General features: G+C 45.6%; 1 protein-coding gene across 14 annotated transcripts; it reads left to right on the top strand.

The window, feature by feature from the left end:
• Nucleotides 1-21,684, top strand: KDM5C (lysine demethylase 5C). Of its 14 annotated transcripts, none has more exons than XM_083419322.1 (28): nucleotides 1-1,037; nucleotides 3,807-3,884; nucleotides 4,779-4,901; nucleotides 5,189-5,359; nucleotides 5,659-5,790; nucleotides 8,232-8,300; nucleotides 8,710-8,833; nucleotides 8,922-9,103; nucleotides 9,500-9,658; nucleotides 9,873-9,992; nucleotides 10,200-10,358; nucleotides 10,487-10,668; nucleotides 11,246-11,408; nucleotides 11,495-11,614; nucleotides 11,810-12,004; nucleotides 12,105-12,286; nucleotides 13,497-13,621; nucleotides 14,062-14,209; nucleotides 14,472-14,568; nucleotides 14,723-15,081; nucleotides 15,245-15,383; nucleotides 15,478-15,657; nucleotides 15,753-15,893; nucleotides 16,633-17,172; nucleotides 18,602-18,659; nucleotides 18,864-19,063; nucleotides 20,513-20,716; nucleotides 20,833-21,684. In XM_083419322.1, exons 1-28 carry the CDS (start codon nucleotides 519-521, stop codon nucleotides 20,839-20,841), a joined length of 4,878 nt encoding a protein of 1,625 aa, XP_083275448.1. In that variant the 5' UTR covers nucleotides 1-518; the 3' UTR covers nucleotides 20,842-21,684. The 14 variants fall into 14 exon arrangements, with proteins under 14 accessions (XP_083275448.1, XP_083275440.1, XP_083275450.1 ...); XM_083419314.1 differs by having other exon boundaries at nucleotides 5,656-5,790; XM_083419324.1 differs by having other exon boundaries at nucleotides 2-1,037; nucleotides 20,836-21,684.
• Nucleotides 21,685-23,826: the final 2,142 nt, after the last annotated feature.

Genomic DNA, 23,826 nt, shown 5'->3' with positions numbered 1-23,826 from the left:
CTGCTGGTTGAATCCTTCCGCCTTGGCCCTGAGGGACTTTTTCTTCTGCTTTCTTTTGCTTCTGGAGCTCCCGACGTAACTCAACGCACTTAGCTGAGCCGTTTGGATGGGGGTTCCTGCATGAGATAGGTCCTTTTAGAGGCGCGCGGCGACATTTGGGGGAGGCTCCTTTCGTACCTGAGGAGAGTGGCGGAGGGAGACGCTTTGTTGTTGATGGCACAGCCTCAGCGGAGGGTATTGAGAAAGTCCAAGATGGCGGCGGCTGCCAGGCCGAGGGGACCCGGCAGGCCCTGAGTCCGGGAAGGGAGGGCTGTGAGAGCGGCACCGGGCCCGGAGAGGCGCCAGGGAGACCCCGGAGAGGAGGCGGGAGCAAGGCTAAGGGGAGCGGCGACCCCGGGGAACCGCTACGGCCGAGCGGCCTAGTTAACCCTCTTCAGTCAGGCCTGCGGCTCAAGTGAGGGGGAGGGGCCGGGTATGGCCCCCTGAGGGGCCCCGGGAGGGAGGAGCGGGCGGGGGGCATGGAGTCCCGGGAGGAGCTGGGCGAGCAGACCGAGGCGGGAGACCAAGGCCCGGGAGACTGGGCGCCTCGCGAGGAGAAAGGGGAGCGAGGGGTGCGGGGTTCGAGGGCGGAGAGAGGCCCTTCAGGCGAGAGTTGGGAGCACGGGGATGGTGGGGAGCGTGGAGCCAGGTCAGAGAAGGCCGAGCGGGCTGCCAAGGGGGAGCGAGGGGCTCCCAGGGGCGACAAGGCTGAGCAAGGGGATGGGGGTCCCCGGGGAGATCGAGCTCTTCGGGCGCCCAAAGGGGCGGACCAGGCGGACCGGGGGCTGTGGGGGGCAGAGCAAGGCGAGTGGGTGGAGCGCGGCCCGGCCTGGGCAGGGGAAGCCGAACCCCCGTTGCCCCCGGAGGATTTCTTGCCGCCGCCCGAGTGTCCCGTCTTTGAGCCCAGTTGGGCTGAATTCAGCGACCCACTAGGTTACATTGCGAAAATCCGGCCCATCGCAGAGAAGAGCGGCATCTGCAAGATCCGCCCTCCTGCCGTAAGTATGGAATACTGTGGGCAAGGGGACACGAGTTGGGGGGCGCCTGTGGATTTCGGAGTAGCCCGTGCCTGCCAGTGGGCATGCGGAATTTGGAGCAGCAGGTTCCTGGTGTGCGACAGGCAGGTGCTTAGAGCAGGTGAGGGCCGTTGGGGCTAGTGTCCGCAAGTGGAGTAGACTGAGTGGGAATTATATTGGGGTGCTCCCCTTTCAGTGGGTGAGAGAGTTCAATTTCAAGAAGCACCAGTGACAGAGCTTGGGTGTGGATAACATGACTTTAAGGATGTATGGGGCTGTTGTAACTCCTGAAAGGAATTATTGACAGCTGTCATAGTTATGGAAGGAGTAGAGTGTGGTGTGGAAGATGTATGGCCTTGGTGGGTTTGAAATATTTGGGTTCTTCCAGCAAGTCATAGCAGTGGGAGCCAACCCAGTGCCCACCAGAGGTTGTTGAACTCCAGTTCCCATCAGCACCAACCAGGGTGGCCTAAGATCAAGGATGATTGGAGTTGTAGTCCAACAATATCTGGAGATCACCACATTAGGTGTTTTTAGTCTTTGGGATGCTTGTCTTGGCATGATAATAAGAATGGATACGTAGCATCTGTGGATGCTAGAGGCAGTGATGCCCAGCATGCTGTTTGGGAGCTGAGCCATCTGCATTCAAATTGGAGCATCACTTGTGACATAATCAGTGAATGGATGCTGAGTAGATGAGCAAGTTGATGGAGTGATTGGCTTTGTTTGGAAGAATGTTGATTCTCTGTCTTCATAGTATTTGTATCAACCTTTGTCATATTTTTGTGGGCTTGGAAGAGGCTTCAGTTTCTGATTGAGTTGTCAAGATGTGGTGAAATGTGTGTTTTGATGTAGAGCTTGTTCTTTTGCAAAGTTGTAGAAGTTGTAGATTGGGTTATCTCCTGCTTATATTACTTCATGATTATTTCTACATTCTGGTGTCTCATTAATTTCTTAGTTTTTCCCTTGCTGGGCCTCAGCTGTAAACTGCACTACAGCTAACAGTTTCATTCAACAGTGATGAGGTTAAGCTTATATTATTGATTTGCATGTATGTTATTTAGTTCTTTCCCTGTTGTATTATTTTGATGCAGGGGAACTGGTCATAGCCTAAAGATTTCAAACCCCAAAAACAGAAAGCATTTCTGTAATGTCAAAGTGACATAAACTTTGTCTAAAAAGCAGTAGAGGGAAAGGCTAGTAAGTATTATTAGAGCAATGCTGCTTTTCTAGCAGAGATTGTATCAAACGGAGCATTGCATAGAGTTTTGATTCTTCTGTGGGACCAGAAGAGATGGTGAAATGGAATTCAGGTAGGTGTGTCTAGAGGAGGGGGCCCATCTGTTTTAGCATTTCTTGCCTTCTGGTCGCACTTAAGCTATTGAAACAACTCCACCCACCCTTCTTTCTCTTCTTCACTGAGAAGCTATTGTGGTTTTTAGTCAGTGTACCAACGTCTGTCCAGTGAATAGCTTTTTTGTAAAGGTAAAATGGAACATTTTGAACAAGTGGTTTGTTCCACATTTGTTTCTAGAGAGGTATATGCTGTAGTTCAAACTAGTCAGTGTCCTCCATATCAACTGTTTCTGCTGTAGTCAAGCTTGATGTAGGATGGGAACCTGGACAATGTGAGTCTGGACAATGGTGCCTAAGAGTTGTCTTGTTAGCATGTTTGGTTTTCCTCTTCCATTTTTAGGTTTTGGAATTTTAAGAGGCATTACTGTTTGATATCTTTGTTATGATTTTTTGTGTGTGCTAACATTTAGTAGAATGTATGGCACTGTAGATTCCTTAAGCAAGCATTTCACTAGAAATCAGCAATGTGATAAAATGCCTTACAACTGAGAAAACAGGATTTTTCCAACTTAGCCTGCCTCTTAAGTTTGTTTTTTTTAGTTGAGTTATGCTGTTAGAAACCAATAAAATACTATTCTTTGCTGCCACAAGTCCAAGAAATAGCCCATATTTATATGAATCATATCGGAAAGGGGGGGACACAAATCCTGGTGGCTGTTCAAGCTGATCGAAATTAAAATGTGTAACCATCAATTTGACCCACTTTTCTTACGAGACCTGGAATCTCTCTGTCTCTGTCTGTCTGTCTGTCTCTCTCTCTCTCTCTCTCTCACGCACACACTCTCCTTCACAGGCCTTTCCTTGTCTTTATGTCTGGCATTTGATGACCATAAGCAGTTGCCCCACCCTTGAAGTGCCTGTGTATCAGCATCAGCATAGTTCAGTTCCTGTATGTCCGGTGCCTTGGGGAAGAATATTGCTAATGGGTGAAAGAGACACTGATGATGTCCTGTGCTTCTATCTGTATAAATGGTCAAGATGAAGACATACACATGCGCACCACTTTACACTGCCTAATGCATTCATGCTTCACTAGGAGGCATCCATGTGGAAAGCTAGGCCTCTTTCAAGTGTCAGCTGTGTCTCTGCTTGATCTCTCTTGTGTATGGGGGGCTGTTTTGTTGTTACATCAAGGGTATTCCCCCTTCTGCCAAAGTTTTCCTGTTTTTAATCTAACTAATGTGCTTAAGCAGTCTAAGCTTAAAATCAAATGGGATCCTGTGAGGCTACTTTCTGAGTTTCAAGGCACGTAGATATTTAGCTTAATCCTTGCTCATGATGGTGTGTTGTGAGCAAAAGTACTGGAATCTCTTGCTGTTTAGATTTAAAAGATTTACATGTGTGCACACAGAGCATTGGGATCCTAACCACACCATCTTTCCCTCTCATTCTTAGGACTGGCAGCCTCCCTTTGCTGTGGAAGTGGATAACTTCCGGTTTACCCCACGAATACAAAGGCTCAATGAACTAGAGGTGAGTCTTGCAAGTGTAGAGACAGAGGACTGTAAGGTTCCTTGCATATTTTTGATAGAATGAATAGGCTAGCTAAGACAGATGCCGTGCCTTCTTGTTTTTTGGTACTGGAAAAGGTTATCAGGAGAAGCCTTTAATCAATTGCAGCAAAATTAATATAATCGAGAAATATGAGAGCATCCTGGAGGATAATGAGAAATTGTGGGATTTCTGGGTTTAATGGCTGTCAATTTTGTATGTAGTATATTTGTTTGTATTGTAGTAATTGTATTACAATTTATTTTAAGGGTTTCCCCACATCTTCATTGCTTTAATTAGAGTATCTCTGATTCTCTGCTCTTGTTCTTTCTTCTCTTGTACTTTTCAAACGATTTATGTGCATAAGGTACTGGCAAGATGGTACAATCCTATACATGTCTACTCAGAAGAAAGCCCCATTGAATTCAGTGAGTCTTTCTCCCACATAAATGTGTATAGGATTGCAGCTTGAGTTGTACTTGGTGAAATAAGTGAACATTCTGAGGCTGCAATCCTAAATGCCCTTGTTAAGCCCTGTTGGAGGCACTGAGAATTACTTACATAGGATTGTGCTGTAGGGAATTAAGGTGTGAGATAGTGACCTAGCACTCTAGCTTCCTTTTTGGAGTGAAGTAGTCAAAGTTTAAAGTCTTAGCTATGTAGATGAGAAAAGTTGAAATATTACTATAGTGCACATGTCTAAGCCCAGTTCAATGAGTGTGTCTGCTATCTACAAAACTGATTTCATCATGGCACCATGAAAATATGTTAGAGGTCAGTAATTGGTGATTGAAAGATTCCATGATTAGTCGGAAACTAATGTAAGTCATTGATATGAGAAAAGCTGACTGCAGTTTGTCATGTCCCTATTGCCAGGCACAGACCAGAGTGAAGCTGAACTATTTAGACCAGATTGCAAAGTTTTGGGAAATCCAAGGTTCTGCACTGAAAATCCCCAATGTAGAGAGGCGAATCCTTGACTTGTACAGCCTCAGCAAAGTAAGTTGGAAACTAAATTCCTCCATTGAAAATAAGCTATTCCTTTAAAACAGAGATGGGAGATAATATGTAAAGTTTAAAAGGGATGGTAGAATGGATGGATTTCATTACTGGTTTGGTGAAGGGACTGCCAGGGCTCAGCCTTGGGTTGCTGTGGATCGTGATTTGGAGACAGGGATAGGAAAAACCAAGTATGATACTGGAATATGCATTCCTTTTGTGTGATGATTGTGTGAAATTAGCCAAGCTTGGGAGGAATAGTATTTCTCAGTATTTTTGTATTCCAGATTGTGATGGAGGAAGGTGGATATGAAGCCATCTGCAAGGATCGGCGGTGGGCACGAGTGGCTCAACGCCTTTCCTATCCATCGGGGAAGAACATTGGATCCCTTCTTCGCTCCCACTATGAGCGCATAATCTACCCTTATGAAATGTACCAGTCCGGTGCCAACCTGGTGGTGAGTAGCAGATCTCTTAAAACCTCTTTGCGCTTGCCATTTCCTTATTTTAGATGCTTATAGGAAAGATTGGAACCTCATGAATGCATTCCCCTTGGGAACTATTCTGTTCTGGAAAATGATTTTTTTGTAGGCAGGAAGGCAGAGACTTGAGCTGCACAAAGATGTCATGTGTTCCCTTGTGTTAGTCTCTTGCTCTTGTGGGAGAGCTGAATTAAGCACTTGCTATCTGATTCCTAGTGATGGGGTCGGTGTAGTCATGAGGTCTGTTTGGTGCTAATTCTACTCTCCCCCAGCAGTGCAATACCCATCCATTTGACAACGAAGAGAAAGACAAGGAGTATAAGCCACACAGCATCCCATTGCGCCAATCGGTTCAGCCATCCAAGTTCAACAGCTATGGGCGCCGGGCCAAGCGTCTGCAGCAGGAGGTGAGTATAAGACACACCTTCAGCCCTAATTACAATTTTTGTTCTGGGTTGGGCCAGTCACCAACTCCCAGGGCTGTTACACACATGCATCTCCCTGACTCTGCAGAAAGCCTTGTTTCTTCCTAGACCTGCTGGGGTGCATCCCTCCCACATAAAGAAGTCTTGTCCTCACAGGTCTTAAAGACTGGAAATGTTTGTCTTTGGCTCTTCTGGGACAAAGCATTGCTTTTGGAAGGAACAAGCTCAGTGATTTTAAATTTCTATGGCAGGAAGAGAAAGGAATGGTGATAAGACCAAGTAAATGAGAGTTTACAAACGTGGGTGTTCTTTTCTATAGAAGGGATATTGCCTCAAATTTTTGTGTGCGTGCTTCATCTTTATGAGCTAACAATGTAGGTTTAAGCCTTAGTCAGCTGAGAACCACTAAAGATTTATTGGAATGTAGTTTTGGGTTTGTTTGTTTTTTAAAAAGTTGTTGTTTTTTGTTGGTTGGTTGGTTTTAAGAAAGCAAAATCTTACTGTTCTTGTACCTGTATAGTACAGTATGTGTAAATGTTGAATCTAGTTGTTTAGAGCATGTTCAAGGGACAGGTGTGTTTATGCATTTTTATTAATTAAAATACATGAGCTGCTTTGCAGCAGCTTCTTTGAAAGTGGCATGCAATAAAATTACTAAAATATGATAAAGATTCAATAAGAGAACAGCAGACACCATGTCATTAAGAGTTGGATAAAAATATGCTGGTTTGTGGAGTGCAGATTATTCCAAGATGAAGGCCTGCCTAAAGAGGCTGTCTTTCGTAGAGGGAAGGGGTAGAGCAGACTCACAAGAGAGAGCATTCCAGAGTGTGGGTGCTGCAACTTGAGGGAGCCCTGTCCTGCATAGCCACTTGCTATCCTTTTTTCCAGAGGTAGGGAAAACTCATAGGTGAAAAACCATATTACCCCAGTGGGAAGTTGTCAGCTGCATTCCAGTACCGGGGGGGGGGGGGCGGGGCGGGGAGCACCAGCCCCAAAAGTGGATGGAGCCGGACCACACAGTCATATTCACACACACTCACATGAAAAGCTATTTTCCATGGAAACAGAGACGTATGTTTAATTCTTAGTAAATCTGCTCTAGTTTCACCATTTCTAGTTTGTTTTTAAAAGTGTAAAAAAAAAGTTCTTCAAAACCCTTTATCCTGACTGCAAAAAGCACACAAAAAACAAAAAACACCCTATAATACCAGCCAAAGAATGCAGAAAACCTCAATGCATCACTAAACTTCAGGCCCTGCTTTGCAGGTATTCAATGCCTCATTTCATGCATTCAGGAACACAAGACTACCTCTTGGCTGATCTTCTTGCAAAGAAAGGTTCTGCATTTGCACACTTTGCACAACACCAAAGCAGTTTTCCCTCTCAGCCATTCCCTGATGAACAGCTGATAGGTGGGAGTGGAACTGGCGAGCCTGAAGGAGTTCCACTGAGTTCTGTATCTGGTTCAGAAGTTGGGAGTTCCCCGTCCCTGCTTTAGGCAGTGGTGGAACATGGAGCAAGACCTTTCTGCCATATCTCAGCGGGTGAGCAGGATTATGAAGAGCAAACAACATTTTGGATGTCCTTGGCCCAACCTTTTAAGAACTTTTCTCAGGGTTGGCAGGGACATGAGTCTTGTGGTTAACAGTGTGCAATTGGAGCGTAGCCTCATATATTTTGTTTTCAGTTATAAAATGAAAGACACAGCCGATAATAGTAAAGGGGTTGGAAGTTGCTCATCTTTAGAAGCATGGAAATTTATTGGGTTATGTCTCGCAAACAAAGTTAGATCTTTGGCACGAATTAATCTGAAATAACCTCATAATTCCATGGTCTTCATCATGAATATGGATTAGAATCCCCACTGTCTGTTTACAGTGAAAGGATAGCTCAAAATCCACATTTTCCTACTCTCAAATTACTGAAAGAACTAGGGTGACAGCATGGTTTAAAGATGTGAAGGGCCAGCTAATTTACATTACGGTGCCTTGGGTGTCTATAGAGGATGAGGGGTGATGGTAAGAATTAAAATTTCAGGATTATTTCTCCCTTCCTATGTTTTAGGCTTTGCTGTGTTGCTGAATAGTTCCCCTCTTGATTCCCCATCAGTAAAATGAGCCAAAAAATAGTTGTTATTTTCCTCCCCTTTTCTTCTTGCCCCTTCCCCCACCATGACTACCCTGAAATTCTTGAGGAATTCCAGGGGAGAGTAAAGCCTAACCAGTTGTAGCTCCATTGTAGCAGATGGCTTTCAATTGTAAGGCACCTTAATTCCTTTCATTTCTAGATGTTCAAGAAAAAGGAGTCATAGACCAGGCAGCCATCTCCTTCATTACAATCCAGTACTACTCCCTTCATTAAAATTCCTGCAGCCCTGTTGTTGATCCCTACTCCCCACACATTTTGTCGTCCTCCTACAGGAATCCGAATCGTGCCTTGAGCCTCCCAGCGCCCCAGCTCTGTTACCTGAGCGAGCGCCTCAAGCATGGGTACAGTTCCTGTTCTGTCCATCTCTCCTGCCTCTCTTTTACTCTTACTTATCCTGCTTCATGGCTGGAAGTCCATAGACCACATAGAATGAGAAATACGGCCCAAGGAGACTAAATCTCCCATAATACACTCTTGACTTTTGTTTATGTTGCAGTATGGCATGTTTCACATCAGGGATGTATGTAATCAAGAATTCTGTTGCACAATGTGAGGTTCTGCCCCAGGAGCTCAGTCACAGCTTAGCACTATCCTTGCATTATCCTGTTCTCCCTATGCAACAGTTCTTCTCCCCAGTCTATCTTCTATTGTTGCTTTCCTTTGCTGCTGCTTTCTTCGAGTGTTTGTGACACCGTTTAAGGCTGGTAACCTTATATAGTTATCCCCTTTCTAATTACACCTTCCTTGCAGCCAGAGCCAACAGAGGAAGACATTGAGAAGAATCCAGAACTGAAGAAACTGCAGATTTATGGTGCTGGGCCTAAAATGCTCGGTTTGGGGCTTGTGGCCAAGGACAAGAATATGCGCAAGAAAGGTGGGAATTGGGAGCTAGCCCTGCATTTGAAAAGCCGGAGGCAGAGTCGGCCCTCTCCATTCCTAAGGTTTTTTCTCCCCAAATATAGACAAGGAGATGCCTGAGTGCCCTCCAACAGTGATAGTGAAAGAGGAGGCCCCTGTTCCAGAGACTAAGCTGGAGCCCGCATCACCCCGACGCTATGCAAACATGAAGGAGGAGCTGAGGCACAGTCCAGAACCTTGCACCAAGATGACAATGCGCCTGCGTCGCAACCACAACACTCAGTTTGTAAGTGGAATCTTCTGCGTTCCTACTCATTAGTCAGGTGGCCTCCATTTGCCCCTCTATATCCTGCCTTTGCATTAAGTATCCTTGCATTAAGTTGGCGGAGGAGGGCATCTAGGGCGGGTTACCTCCTCTCTCTCGTTCAAGGTCTCAGGATCTCATTTTCCTCTTTATCAGTGATGGGATGGATCAAGACTGACTAATAAATGCTGGTTGCAGGGAGATGTGACCTCAGTCACACTTTGCCTGCTTGTATTCAATAGCTGAATCACCGCCCTGTACTTTCCTTTGGAACATGCAGTGTTGGCTGCTGTCAAAGAAACACCATTGATGGGGTTTAGCAGACACATGTTCTTGATTCTTATATGAGTGCTTAGGGTTTGCTCCATTTTCTTCCAGATTGAGTCTTTTGTTTGTCGTATCTGTGCACGGGGAGATGAGGATGACAAGCTCTTGTTATGTGATGGCTGTGATGACAACTACCACATCTTCTGCCTATTGCCCCCCTTACCTGAAATTCCAAAAGGCGTCTGGAGGTGTCCTAAATGTGTCATGGCGGTAAGGGGTCCCTTTCTGCCTCTTGACAGCAGGCACAGTGGAACATTTCTTGCATGTCTAGATGTGAAGAATGGATCTAAATGGATCTGTTTTTGATTAAAAAATAATTATGACTCTACTGCTAACCTGATCATCATTGATAATTTGGTGGGAGGGGGCAGTGGCCATGTCTGAATCCTTTTACTTATTTTTTTCTGTCTTTGTTCTTCCATAGGAATGCAAGCGCCCCCCAGAGGCTTTTGGGTTTGAGCAGGCCACTCGAGAGTACACACTACAGAGCTTTGGCGAGATGGCAGATTCTTTCAAGGCAGACTATTTCAATATGCCTGTACATGTGAGTCACAGTACCCTCACTGTAGGCTAGGCCATGGGCTAGTAGGACCCAACTTATTTCTGGGAAGGTTGTGGAACATGCTGGGTGCTGGAAGGAAGGAACACAGCATCCTGTTCTTTTGCAGATTCTACCATGCAGTTTCTAGTGTCTTGAGTTTAAAAATGTGGGGTCTGTATTCTTGACTTCTTCCTCTGCTTCTTTTCCCAGATGGTGCCAACAGAGCTGGTGGAAAAGGAGTTCTGGCGCTTAGTAAACAGCATTGAAGAAGATGTAACAGTGGAGTATGGGGCTGATATCCACTCCAAGGAATTTGGAAGTGGCTTCCCCATCAATGATGGCAAAAGGCAGCTCTCTCCAGAGGAAGCGGTGTGTACCCTATTGAAGGCAGATGTCGTCTTGCCTACATATCTTAAGCCCCTCACCCTTTGTAACTTGAGGCTTACATTGTACTACTAGCCTTACCCTCTTTCTTAGCTCTCTACATGTGATTGCAGGAGTATGCAGCTAGCGGTTGGAACCTCAATGTGATGCCAGTGCTGAAGCAATCAGTGCTATGCCACATAAATGCTGATATATCGGGCATGAAAGTTCCATGGCTCTACGTGGGCATGGTGTTCTCTGCTTTCTGCTGGCACATCGAGGATCATTGGAGTTACTCTATTAACTACCTCCACTGGTAAGACATCTGGTGTGGGGAGGGGAGGGGACATTGAGGCCGGATTTTTTGTCTAGTGCAAGGCTTCTCTAAAGGCTGCCCAAGTTGGAAGTAAGAAAGTCACTATTACAAACAGTAAACATTTAAAAATTAAAAATAAGGGTGAAAGAATGTTTTGTTTTGTTTTTATTAAATCTAAATAGAAAGACAAATGAAAGAGAAAACAGTGAACACGTCCGCTTTCATGGCACTTTGCATGGAATTTAGAGGACCCCAGAAAGAATTCTGCTATATTGGAGCTCACATTATATAGTCTTTAAAATAAGCAGTGCAGCGAGCACGCTTTCTGTTGTTACTTTGTCAGTTTTCCTCTCTTTTTCTGACTTCCTTCACTACCACCTGTTTTTGAACCTTGATGTGAACTAGTTTGGGAGACAAAATTTGCCTGAAATAAAATTTCCCTCTTTCTATACACTTCAGTAACCATATGTCTTGAGGGGGCATTTTGAGGCTGGGAATCAATGGATGCTCAGGCTGCCTTCTCCCACATTTTAAGGATAGCTGAAAGCAGCACTTCCTGACTCAATTTCGTTTTCAGGGGTGAACCCAAAACCTGGTATGGGGTCCCATCATTTGCTGCTGAACATCTGGAAGATGTAATGAAGAAGCTGACCCCAGAACTGTTTGAGAGTCAGCCAGACTTGTTGCACCAGTTGGTGACGCTCATGAACCCCAACACACTCATGGCTCATGGGGTCCCAGTGAGTAATCTATCTGTCTGTAGCATGTATGTGTGTCTCCCTTGCACTGCCCTGTTCTCATTGCTTCCCCCTGTATGCTTCTGCAGGTTGTCCGAACCAACCAGTGTGCTGGAGAGTTTGTCATTACCTTCCCTAGAGCCTACCACAGTGGTTTCAACCAGGGCTATAACTTTGCTGAAGCAGTAAACTTCTGTACTGCTGACTGGGTGAGTCATATTTCTGCATTTTTAGAATATTTTTCTTGTAAGAAAGAGTGTGGTGGGCTACCAAAGCAGGACTTCAGGGTGAGGAACGTGGGTTGCAGTTTATGACTGTGGTGTATGTAAGGTTCACCTGACAATCCTGGGAGCCAGAGATCCTCAGTTGTCTTGACGAATGGACTTCTTTCTTTTTCTTCTTAGTTGCCAGCTGGTCGCCAGTGCATTGAGCACTACCGCCGCCTCCGTCGATATTGTGTGTTCTCACATGAGGAGCTTATCTGTAAGATGGCTGCTTGCCCTGAGAAGCTGGACCTGAACTTGGCAGCTGCTGTGCACAAAGAGATGTTTATTCTGGTGCAAGAGGAGCGCAAATTGCGCAAGGCTCTTCTTGACAAGGTGCAGGGAAATATGATGGTTATATGATGCAGGGGCAGGGAACAATTGTATGATAGCTGTGGATTCCTGAGCAGTTGATCATTGTTTCCTCCCACCCCAGGGTATCACGGAGGCAGAGCGGGAGGCCTTTGAGCTGCTCCCAGATGATGAGCGCCAATGCGACAAGTGCAAGACAACATGCTTCTTGTCAGCACTAGCTTGCTATGATTGTCCAGATTGTCTTGTCTGCCTCTACCACATCAATGACCTCTGCAAGTGCCCCAGCAGCAAGCAGTACCTCAGGTGGGCAGAAAGAAGTAGACTGCTTTGTTTATTCATTTAAATGCATTTATAAACAACTTTAGACTTCTAAAAAGCTCTAAGCAGTGTGTAACAAGAAAACAAAAACAAAAAATTACATAAAAGCAACAAAACATCAGTTTAAAGCACATGAAAAGAAGAAATCAGGTAATTTAACCAGCCAGAGCAAAAAGACATGTAAATGCAAGACATGTAAACGAGTTATTTTGAACAAGTTCTTTGTCTCCACCCCTTATTTGTTTCCCTTCATCTGGCTGACTGGCCCTTTCAGTGCTGAAGGCCTGAACTAGGTGTTTTACATTGATTTGAGTATTGTAGCATTGGAAACATGTGACACTGCTTTTTTTTAAAAGCAGCTAAGATCTCAAGACTGTTTTCTTGGTGTCACTTTAGAGGAGAGGTGCTGAGTTGGACACAGGGAAATGTATGGTTTATGACTCCTGAAGTGTTACTAGGCTCAGCTTCTGTATAGGTGAAATCGTCATGACTGTCACGCTTCATTCAAAAACGAAATTAACATAGGCAGCCATCTGTCTAGCACACAAAATTGGCAACAGTCACAACTGTTCTAGGAGTGATGTGTTTACCCCAATGGTCCACACGGCAGCATCTTGGTACCCTGACTCAGATGTTGGGGTTGGGAGACACCATGGGGAAAAGGGGTGGGTGGGCTTGGGAAACTTGTTGAGAGCATTGCAAGATAATGGCACATCTGTGCCTGCCTGACATTTCAGGCTTGCATGTGGAAGTTTGGAGGATACCTTATTACTATGTTAAGAGTGCTCTGAAGTGCTCCTATAAACCTATTGTCTGTAAAAAGGCTGCAGAATAGGAATGCTGAAGGTTTCACTTTTTCAGAGATGCTAACTTGGAAGTGATAAGCAGTAGCCATTAGTAATAATAATAATTTATTATAATAATAATTTATTATTTATACCCCACCCATCTGGCTGAGTTTCCCCAGCCACTCTAGTAACTACAACACAATGAAAGTGATAGGAAGATTGACACTAAAATAAATTGTAGGTGCATTCAAAGTCTTAAAAAGATGGTGTGTTGCTTTGTGAGAGGAGGAAATAATAGTTTCAGTACAGGTTGTTAGGTATGATTTGAGGGTTGATGAATTGACTTTTGTGGGCTTTGCTCTGATTTTTAGATCAGACTGATCCCTTCTTTTTACTCCTCCATTCAGGTATCGGTACACTCTGGATGAGCTCCCAGCCATGTTACACAAGCTGAAGGTTCGAGCTGAGTGCTTTGACATGTGGGCCAACAAGGTTCGAATTGCTTTGGAGGTCGAAGACGGACGCAAAAGAAGTAAGTGACCTTGGGCTTCTTATTTCATAAGGCACTGGTGTCTTCTAACAAATAAGGTTAATCTCTATGGTCTCAGTGGGGAAGTGTGCAATTATCCCCCAAGGCCCTGCATACAGGCTGAGGTATGATGTGAGCAGAAAGTATGCACCCTTGCTGTAAGCATTAGGGCTTCCTTTTGTAAAGCAGAATGTGAGAAAAGCAGTGACAAGTGGGACACGGTAGTAGGAACTGAAGCATAAAATTCAGAATGAGAGTGATGGAGCTGGGAATCAGGTAATGTGTCACCCATTGATTGAGAGACAAGAATCCCACAATCGTTGGAAAGCTTTTGGCAACTCATGGGCTTTTTTCTGACCTGGATTCCTGAGGTTAATAGCAGGAGGTGTAGCTGAAGAGGTGTAATTGGCTCTGAACTTCATGAAGTGTGTCTGCTCTTGCAGCCTTGGAGGAATTGCGTGCCCTGGAGTCCGAGGCACGTGAGAGGAAGTTCCCTGAGAATGAGCTCCTTCATCGACTCAAAAGCTGCTTGAGTGAAGCAGAGAAGTGTGTCTCAGAGGCCCTGGGTCTGATAAGCAGCCAAGAAACTGGGTGAGTGAAGACTGCAGATAATGAGTTTTATACACAACAATATAAAGTGTGGATGGCATAGTCTTGCATCCAGCTTTATATGTCCATTGGGCTGAGGCAGTCCGTTTTCCAGGGTGCAGGGATACTCTTCTTTGTTTTAATTGTACTTAATTGGTGAGGTGGCTGTTTTCTTCAGTAGTTTTCTGTGGGATCAAGTTTTGTTGTATTTCTCTCTTTATAGCTGCTAAGTGCATTCTGTCCTTTTTCCTGCTTGCTCTTACAGGGAACCATCAGTCCATATGACAGTGGAAGAATTACGTGTTTTCCTAGAGCAAATGAGCAACTTGCCTTGTGTCATGCACCAAATCAAAGAAGTCCAGGTGGGATAATTGGTGGTGTATTGTGGCCCCCTGCCACAACTGGAGATATATTGTGCTCCACTGGGAGCACAATATGATGACTGGTGTTGCTTTCTAGGTGAAACATTGACTGTAAAGGAATCTGTCTGACTTGATGATATGTATCATATTCTAGGGTGTGTTGGAGAAGGTGGAAGCTTTCCAAGCTGAGGTTCAGGAAGCTTTACAGGATCTCCCAGGCAACTCCCCAGAGCTGCACAGACTGCTGGCTCAGGGAACATGCCTAGGGGTGGAGGTGCCAGAGATGGAACTACTGGAGAGACAGGTGCAACAGGCTGTCTGGCTGGAGGAGGTCAAGCAGACTCTGCGTTCACCCCAAGATAAAGTCACTCTATCTGTTATGAGAGCACTCATCACCTCTGGTTGTGGGGTTGCACCTAGCCTTGCTGTGGACAAAGCTATGGCTGAACTACAGGAGTTACTCACTATTGCCCAGCGTTGGGAGGAAAAAGCCCAGATGTGCCTGGAGGCCAGGTGAGGTTTAAGCACCATTGTTGACAGGGAAGAGTTCAGATGCCTGGGTATCCACAGCTCTTGTTGGGAGGGTTCACCTCAACAGAACTTAGTTATTTGTGTATGTGCCAAAACATGCCCATGAAAATCCTTGTCTGATGACTTCCCTCCCCATCACTTGCAGGCAGAAGCACCCACCAGCTACACTAGAGGCCATCATCAAAGAGGCAGAGAACATCCCAGTGCACCTGCCCAATATCCTGTCACTCAAGGAGGCTCTTTCTAAGGCACAGGCTTGGATTGCTGATGTTGAGGAGATCCAGGTGTGCTGTAGCCCTGAGGATTTGGGTAACTTTGCTGTAAAGGCCTCAGAATCACACAGTAACCTCTTCAATATGTACTATAACCTCTTTACAGAATGGGGATCATTATCCTTGCCTGGATGACCTGGAGGGGCTTGTAGCTGTGGGTAGGGATTTGCCGGTGCGTCTGGAGGAACTGCGTCACTTAGAAGTGCAAGTGGCTACTGCACATTCCTGGCGGGAAAAGGCTTCCAAAACCTTTCTCAAAAAGAATTCCTGTTACACGTTACTTGAGGTTAGTGCTGGTGTTGTGCATGTGAGATGGGTGGATGCCATTCTAGGGCCTGACCTCTTGAATCAAAGGCTTCATACCTCGCCTCTTTCTCCCAGGTGCTGTGCCCATGTGCTGATGCCGACTCGGACAGTGTCAAACGCACCAAGTGGCAGCGGGAGAAGGAACCAGGCCTATACAAATCTGATACAGAAAGCCTGGGCCTCTCAGCACAAGACCTCAGGGACCCTGGCTCCGTTGTGAGTGGCTGGCTTGAGAGGGCTGTTTGTATTATGAATGGGATCTGGGGCCTTTTCTCCTATGAGAGGTGTTGGTTCTGAACTAGCCCCAGGTTGGTAGGATTATTTCTCATACCTTCACCTGCAATGGTGATGGATTTGATTTGATCTAAAATTTCTGAGCTCAAAGCAGCTCACAATCATCACAATAACATTAAAAAACAACAGACATTGCAATCACTATACCATCAAACACAGTAACACATCAATAAAGCAAACAACAAATTCATCAAAATGATTGATACAATTCAACAAAATCTTAGCAATGCTATGCTATGATTTTATTGAATTGTATAAATAAAATCATAGCAATGCTTTAGATATTGCTGAGGTCCATATTTAAATTTTAATGATTCTGAAAGTAAGTAGGACTGCATTGCTATTGAAATATTGAAATATAAAAATTGATATGATGGACTTGTCCTTTTGTAGATGAGTACTGAAGAATCTGGGAAATGGGTAGCATGTCTGGATTTCTGCTAATAACTTACTTTAGTTCAGAGATGAGGTAGCTGTAACCTTCCAGCTCCTATAAATGCCCAGCCAGATAGTGCAGCAACATCTGGAGGACCACAGATTTCCCATCTCTAATCTAGTAGTACCTTGTTTGGAGAAGGGGAAATTAGGTTCTAGTGAGGAGAATGGGATTTTGCTTAAGTTTTTACTTCTGTGTAATCACGACTATGTAACCTTGTGCCAGCAGATCTTGGCCTTCAAAGAAGGTGAGCAGAAGGAGAAAGCGGGGATCCTACGCCTACGTCAGTCAAATGCCCAGAAGCCTGTGCCATCAACGCACAGTTCTCCTGGGGGCCAGTACTGTGTATGTTCCCAGCCTCCAAGCCCTGCTATGCTGCAGTGTGAACTGTGTCAGGACTGGTTCCACACCACCTGTGTGGCTTGGCCCCGCCTTGGCAACCCCCGCCCCTCTCCTGCATGGTGGGAATGGGAAGCAAAATTCCTCTGCCCACTATGCCAGCGCTCTCGCCGGCCCCGCCTGGAGACGATCCTGGCTCTGCTTGTAGCCCTACAAAAGCTTCCTGTGCGCCTGCCTGAGGGAGAAGCTCTACAGTGCTTGACAGAGCGAGCCATTACATGGCAGGACCGTGCCCGCCAGCTCCTAGCCTCCTCAGATGTAGCAGCTGCCTTGGAGCGTCTGGCGGGGCTGCGGCAGCGACTGGTTGGAGATTCGGCCAAGGAGGCAGGTGCTCTCAAAGAGAGCAGCTGTAATGAACAGACCAAGGTAAGTGAGTACAGGGGGAGATGGGTTGGTTTTTAGTGCTAACTAGCCAAGTCTGGATTGGGAGCGTAAGTGTGGGGCATGTATTTGTCTTTCACATAGGTGTGTTTGCTTTCCAGTGGCAGAATGTTCTTATTTTGTAGAAACGTCAGCTTAGCAATAACAATAAAAAGTAAATGTATAGATTTTCTGTCCAAATAAGTATCTAAATGAGATTGATGGTTATAATCCACATGCTCCAGTGTAGAAAGGGCAGTGAAATCTTCGTACGGTTGTGCAGTCGGTGTATGGTGGGTGTTCATCCTTGCAGCCTTTGCAATAAGAAACTTCTTTTGTTGTATATTTGTTAGTGCCCACGCCTACTGGCAGAATTCTGAATACACTTTACTGTATTTGGGGCCTTCGAAGAATTTGGTAATTTTGTTTTTTTTTAAAAAAAAATATAAATTACAAAAAGATACTGTAGGGAGGGAGATAAGGAGGAACAATAATCTACTTTCTTTTTTACAAAAAGAAGTGCTGGAGCCATTAATATGCAAGAGAATGGAGCCACTTGGAAAAATACAATTCTTTGCCAGCTTCTGCATCTTAAATCTTTTCATCTGTTCTGGAAACCAAATAATTATTTGATTCAGATCATTATGTGAAATTCATCTCCCACCCCTATTGCTTGGCCTTCATCTCCCTTGCCACACTGCTGTAATAACAGGAGAAGCCACTGCTGCCAGAATTTTCCTGCATCTAGTCCTTATACACCCCTGCCTGCCCACTTCCTGTTATTAATGCGCAGTTGTCCTATCGCCAGACACTGTGTGTTATTTTGCCCCACATCCATCACCCATTGGTTCTTCAGGCCACTGTCTAGTTTGTCCCACTTGGTCTTAGCCACCCTATTTCTGGACCACCACCTCCAGCATTCCTCTCTCTCTCCCTCACTTAGTATGCAGCACTTCTCCTTAAGCACTGAAAAGTTCATTCAGTGCCCTTTTCTGCTTTTCTTGATTAGTCTCTTGCCTCAATTCCTAGTTTTCTCTGCTTTTCTGCAAGCCTTTTTCTCCTGACACTTTCTACAGGTCTCTCATTGTATTGCCTATTCTGAACCCCTCTTTCCGTAGCTATTTCATGTCCTGGGACCTCCTTACAGTCCTCAGACTGTGTGTGAGATTTCAGCCTCGCCCAAACCTACCACTTTCTTCCCTCAAAAGCTGGTTTGCCAACTGCTTTGTTCTTTAAACAGCTGAGCATTCCAATCTATCACACCAGTTTAGCCACTCTGTCTCTCAAAGGTTTGAACATGACAAAGTGTGATGTAATATACATCTTTTGAATTGCCTTGCCTTGACTACCATGATCTCAAGTGAATCTCTCTGCAGAAACTGCATTTGTGACGTGGAAGTCCATTTCATCACGCATCTTCTTTTTCCTCAACCAGGTTTCCTTGGAGAACGGAGACTCCACAGCTCCAGAAAAGAATGGCTCCTGTGCCTCAGGTATTTCTCTAGTAAAGCCCTTATTTTGCCAGCTTCCCTACGTAGAATTTAGGAAGTTTGTAGTTGAGTGTTCCCCTTATTTTTAGGCACCTTTGGTGTCTGCCTGGTTTAACAATTATTTGGGGAAATTAGTCCTAGCCCTGTTGTGCAGCAGAGGATTCTAGCTGTTTCTTCTCCTCAGTTGCCTTTCTGCCCCTCTCACAGACCTGGAGACACTCTGCTCTTACCTGCCACGGCTGCAGGGCCCTGTCCTGGAGGTGACAGATGCCATTCGCCTACCCCTGGAGGAGCTGCTAATGGAGGGAGATCTTCTGGAGGTGACGCTAGATGAGAGCCAGAGCATTTGGCGCCTGCTGCAGGCTGCTTCTGCTCCCCAGCTCGACAAATTCCACCAACTGCTAGATGTAAGTGACCATGCTTCCCCCCCCCCCCGGGGGCATATTCTAATTATCATCAGAAATCCTGATCTGATTCCTTATTTGTTGGGACTTCTTTCACTAGCCATGAATTCATTATGGCCTCCTGCATCACAGGAGTGTTGGAGGACGACTCGTGGATGTGGCATTTGTCAGTGAATTAGGAATAGATTCATACCTCAAGGGACTCTTTATCAAAGCTGGAGTCGCTCATGAACTGAGCAGCTGGTTGTTCTTTTTTTTAAAAAATGTTACATTTGTATCCATCCTTTCAAAAAAAAAGGTGCTCAGCTAACAGCAATAAACAAAAATACAATGAAATACCTTGGGGCACCTTTAAAAATGTCGTATTTGTTGTGTCTTTAAAGTGCAGCAACATTCTTTCTTTTCCTAACATGGCTTCTTCTAGAATCCAGAAAAGCTGAAGGCAGTTTATTAGAAAAAGTGGTAGACTTCAGATGTAGAATAAGTGCGCCTGTAGTTGCATTACCTGTGTGAAGGGGCCTGAGGAAGGGCTTATCATGCAGGTCAGTGCAGAGGGGTTGAGTCATAAGTTAACAGCATTGTAGAAGCAACTGATTACTATGTAGGTATTAGAATTACCTGCACAGGATTATCTTGGAATTAGCTTTGAATCCATCCTTTTTCTTCCTTTTTGCATTTTGCAGTAACTGCAGCAATTGTGATATTCTCTGGAAGTCACCCAGGGGCAGAATTGGAGCACCCTGGTCTTGCTGTATATGGCATCAAGGAAATCAACCCTGCCCATTGTTGTACTTTGTACATTTCTCACATTTTCCCAATATTGGGTTTCTGAATAGTTTGAATACTTTTGCAAAGCCTTGAGTGAGTTGGCTGCAGCAACTTCACAGGCACAGATGAGTGCCCTCATGACAGATCTGTATCTGTGGTGTAGTTCTGCCATGAAAAAAAAAATGAAATTAAGCCAAAGCTTGCAGTAAAAGGTAAAGGGACCCCTGACCATTAGGTCCAGTCATGACCGACTCTGGGGTTGTGGCGCTCATCTCGCTTTATTGGCCAAGGGAGCCGGCATACAGCTTCCGGGTCATGTGGCCAGCATGACTAAGCCGCTTATGGCAAACCAGAGCAATGCACAGAAACACCATTTACCTTCCCGCCGGAGCGGTACCTATTTATCTACTTGCCCTTTGCCATGCTTTGAAACTGCTAGGTTGGCAGGAGCAGGGACCGAGCAACGGGACCTCACCCCGTCGCGGAGATTCGAACCGCCAACCTTCTGATCGGCAAGTCCTAGGCTCTGGTTTAACCCACAGCGCCACCCGCGTCCCTAAGCTTGCAGTAGGCTAGGATATTACACTGTGTATCTGTAAGAGGCATAAACTATGTAATAACCCCACATAAGCATCAGAAAAACAGGATTTGTCAGCCCCTGCTTTCCTGTTTGTTCCTTTTCAGCTGGAGCAAGCAGAGCGGCGTGGCACCCGTGGGAGAGGCCGAGACTCTGAGCGAAGGCGGAAGCGGAAGACAGAGCGCGGCGACTACCCACCCTTGCCCAAGGAGGAATTAGAGCCAAAGAAGATCCGGGGGGCAGACCCAGCGCTGCCTCAGGGTGGGGCTCCCCCTGCAGCAGGCACAGATTGCAGCCACAATGGAGTTGGGGTAAATGTGGAATGGGGCATGTTCTGAGCTAGTAGTGGGCACTCAGGGGTTTGGTGTTTGTTTTTTTTAAGTCAGGCGAATAGTTAATGTGTAGTAACTGTCTTCCTTTTTCCTAGCAGTTGTGACGGCTAGATGATGCCTGGATTTCCCCTTCCTGGACTATACTGCACTGCAAGGGACTCTGGCAGCCCCATGTCACCCTGTTGGTTTGACTAGCACTCTGCATGGGGGGGAGGCACCTAGTCCCAGAAGCTGGAGGCTACAATCTCCCCCACCCGGACTCAGCACTGGCCCTGCACCAGACTATTTTCAGATGATGTAATATTTCATTTTCTTCTTTTCCTCCTTTTGTATTGTTGATACCTCGGCAGGGGGAGGCATTGCAGGGGTCACCATGGGCACCAAATGCAGGACCCGCCAGTTCCCTTTGGTGGAAGCAGCAGGGTGCACCCTGTTGCTGTGAGGACTAGAGCCTTGCAGAGACCTGTTGTGGGTGGCGATAGCAGTGTGTGCTGGGAAAACCCCCAGCTCCTTGCTTCTGGCAGTAAAAGGAGTCAGGTGCCCTCTTAAGGGCAGTGCCCTGCTCCTCGTACCAGCATTCCCTAGATACAACAGGGGCAGCGCCTCCTGTTGCACAGAGGGGCAGCTCTCCCCAAACACCCTTATCTTCCTCCTGGTACCTGCTGGGTTTTATAGGAACTGGGGTAACCACTTTGTTCTTTAGGGTGGTGGACGGGGCAAGGAATCTTCCCGATCCACTCCAGCCTCTACTCCACCCTGACCTTCCTACCCCAAATCATGGGCCCCATGCTGCCTCAGGCTCTGACACTAAAGTCCTTTTGTCTTTCTCTTTTTAGTGTTTTTCCTTTTTTCCAGCAGGGGAGGGTGGGCTGTTGAGGGTAGGGAGGGGTGTGTTATTTTATTGTATTATGATTTTTTATTATTATTAAACTTTGGAGGTTAACGAACTTACTTGGATTTTGGGGGTGAGTGCCACCTCATCCGTCAGGGGTGCTTTTAGCAGTTGTCATGTAAAATGTAGGCATGCACAGGTCTAGTGACTGCTCCTGTCTTGTAACTTCCTGCTATGTAGGAGGGTAGCTGTGGAGCACTGAGAAGCCCTGATTAGCTGCTTTCTCCTTTTGAAATTCTGAGTTCTGGCACCCTAGTTTTCAGTAAAAAAATAGTGTGACATGATTCTTCCAGGTGCCTATAGTCACTGTAGAGCCAGAGTGGGGAACCTGCAGCCCAAGGGCCGCATGTAGCTGTCAGCCTAATCCCATACTGCTGGTGATGGTGGGGAACCTACCAGAAGAGGAGAAGGAGGGGAGTGGAAATTTCCACAATTGATCAGTTCAGTCCTGTGGCAAATGTAATCTGTCCCTTTCCGTAGCAGTCTCTAGGGAGAAGTGGGTGTCAGGAAAATAGAGAAAAAGGTTGCCCACTTTTGGCAGCAGCCTGGCCCATCATTGGCACATGGTTCCTGACTGAAAGTTTCCCATACTCTAGCTGTAGCAAGCCCTGCTCTCCCTCCAGTAGTGAATTGCACATCACCAAGAAAAGAGAAAGTCCTTTAGGCCAAACCTACATACGTTGCCAATAAGACACAAAGAAGGAATTTGAGGGGCAAATTGTTATGGCTCTGAAAATGAATATTTAAAACTTTTTTTAATACTTCAGAAGCCCTGCCACCCCCCAAAAAGCCCAGAGAAGTAGAAGGAGCAGTAGATGACAGAAGGGTACTGAACAAAGACAGAAAGAGCCAGGTTAATAGATTTTTCTGTGTCAGATGATCTTTGAGACTTAACAGCGAGTGCACCTGAAAAGCTATGTTAAAGAGAGGTGAGAAAGGATAATATTTCAGAACTCAATTGTCAAATAAAATATTAACATCAGCTGGGCTGGGCTGCATGACACTTTAACCAAGCCATTTTTCCTCCAATATTAAATCATTGATATTTTGTGTAAAACAGGAAAATTAATTTTTTCCTTTTTTTGGAGAGGAGTTGAAGGCAGGCAGTGGAATAACAGGGTTTTTAAACATCCAGGAAATTAGAAAGCCATTTCCCCAGGTAAACTGGTAGAAAGCATTATTTAAGACTAAGATACTTAAGTCTACATAGGACTGGCCTTGCTGGTGATGAATCAACATGGAGGAAGTCTTGCCTCCTTAACATCTTTGGAATTCAGTGTCTCGAACACTGAGCTAAGACCAATCAGCATTAGATGCTTGGGATTCCAGAATGCTTTTGACTGTCCCTCCCCATAGCTTCGTAGGAAAGCTTTGCAGTGAGAGATGAGAGGAAGAATTTTCCCATGGACCAGTAACTGGCTATAAAGCAGGGAGAAGCAAAGGGTAGATGTGATTGAGTAGTTTTCACAATGGAGAAGAGCAGCCGGTAGTGTTTTAAGTGTCCCTCTTAGAATTGATGCTATGTAATATTTTTAATCAAACTATAGGCAGGGAATAGTAAGTAGCCAAGTTCTGCAAATAGCACCAACTTGTTCAAAATGGTGAAATTCCAAGGAGTCAGGGCAAAGCTTCAAAAGGGGCCTCCACAGAGGTGTATACTATTTTATGCTATGTGTAACTAGCCTACACAATGTGCTTTTAGTTGTTATAATAATAGCACCAAGCTTCGATGGCTTTTAAAAAGGATTACATAAATGTGTGGAGGACAGAGCTATTGCTACCCATCAACAATAGAAGCTTAATGGAAATTACATGTGCCGAAACAGTGTTCTGGAACACCAGATTTTTTGGCGGGGGGGCGGGGGGAGATGGTAAGATGGGTATTGTTTCCAGCAGCTTCTGCAAAACACAATGTTGAACTAGATGGGGCTTGATCCATCAGGGAAACCTTTGGTTCTTGAGCTGGATACATGTCCTTCTGGAGCCTTTGTAGCACCATTGCTAGGTTTTCCCCCTTACCCTTCCTCCTTGGTCCAGCACTTGAAGGCGGGGCTGCAGGGGTGTAGGCAGAACCCTCTTACAACTGAGGCATAAGGCAGTTCCCCTACCGTGGGGAGAAGGAGTCTGCACACACAGAACATGTAAAAGGGTGTCTTTCCTGCTGTAGACAAAACAGAAAAGCTGGAGAACTCCAATC

Source organism: Podarcis tiliguerta (genome assembly GCF_965153285.1).
Source record: "Podarcis tiliguerta genome assembly, chromosome: 17".
In the NCBI taxonomy this organism is placed as follows: Eukaryota; Metazoa; Chordata; class Lepidosauria; order Squamata; family Lacertidae; genus Podarcis; species Podarcis tiliguerta.
The sequence above is the reverse complement of the archived record's forward strand: the minus strand, read 5'-3'. Positions and strand labels throughout refer to the sequence as shown.

Excerpts from the sequence above, each read along its gene's own strand:
- KDM5C (XM_083419314.1), top strand. The coding sequence starts at position 519 with ATGGAGTCCCGGGAGGAGCTGGGCGAGCAGACCGAGGCGGGAGACCAA. Across the intron at positions 5,360-5,655 it reads AGTCCGGTGCCAACCTGGTG|CAGTGCAATACCCATCCATT; the intron begins GTGAGTAGCAGA and ends ACTCTCCCCCAG. Across the intron at positions 10,669-11,245 it reads TCTATTAACTACCTCCACTG|GGGTGAACCCAAAACCTGGT; the intron begins GTAAGACATCTG and ends TTTCGTTTTCAG.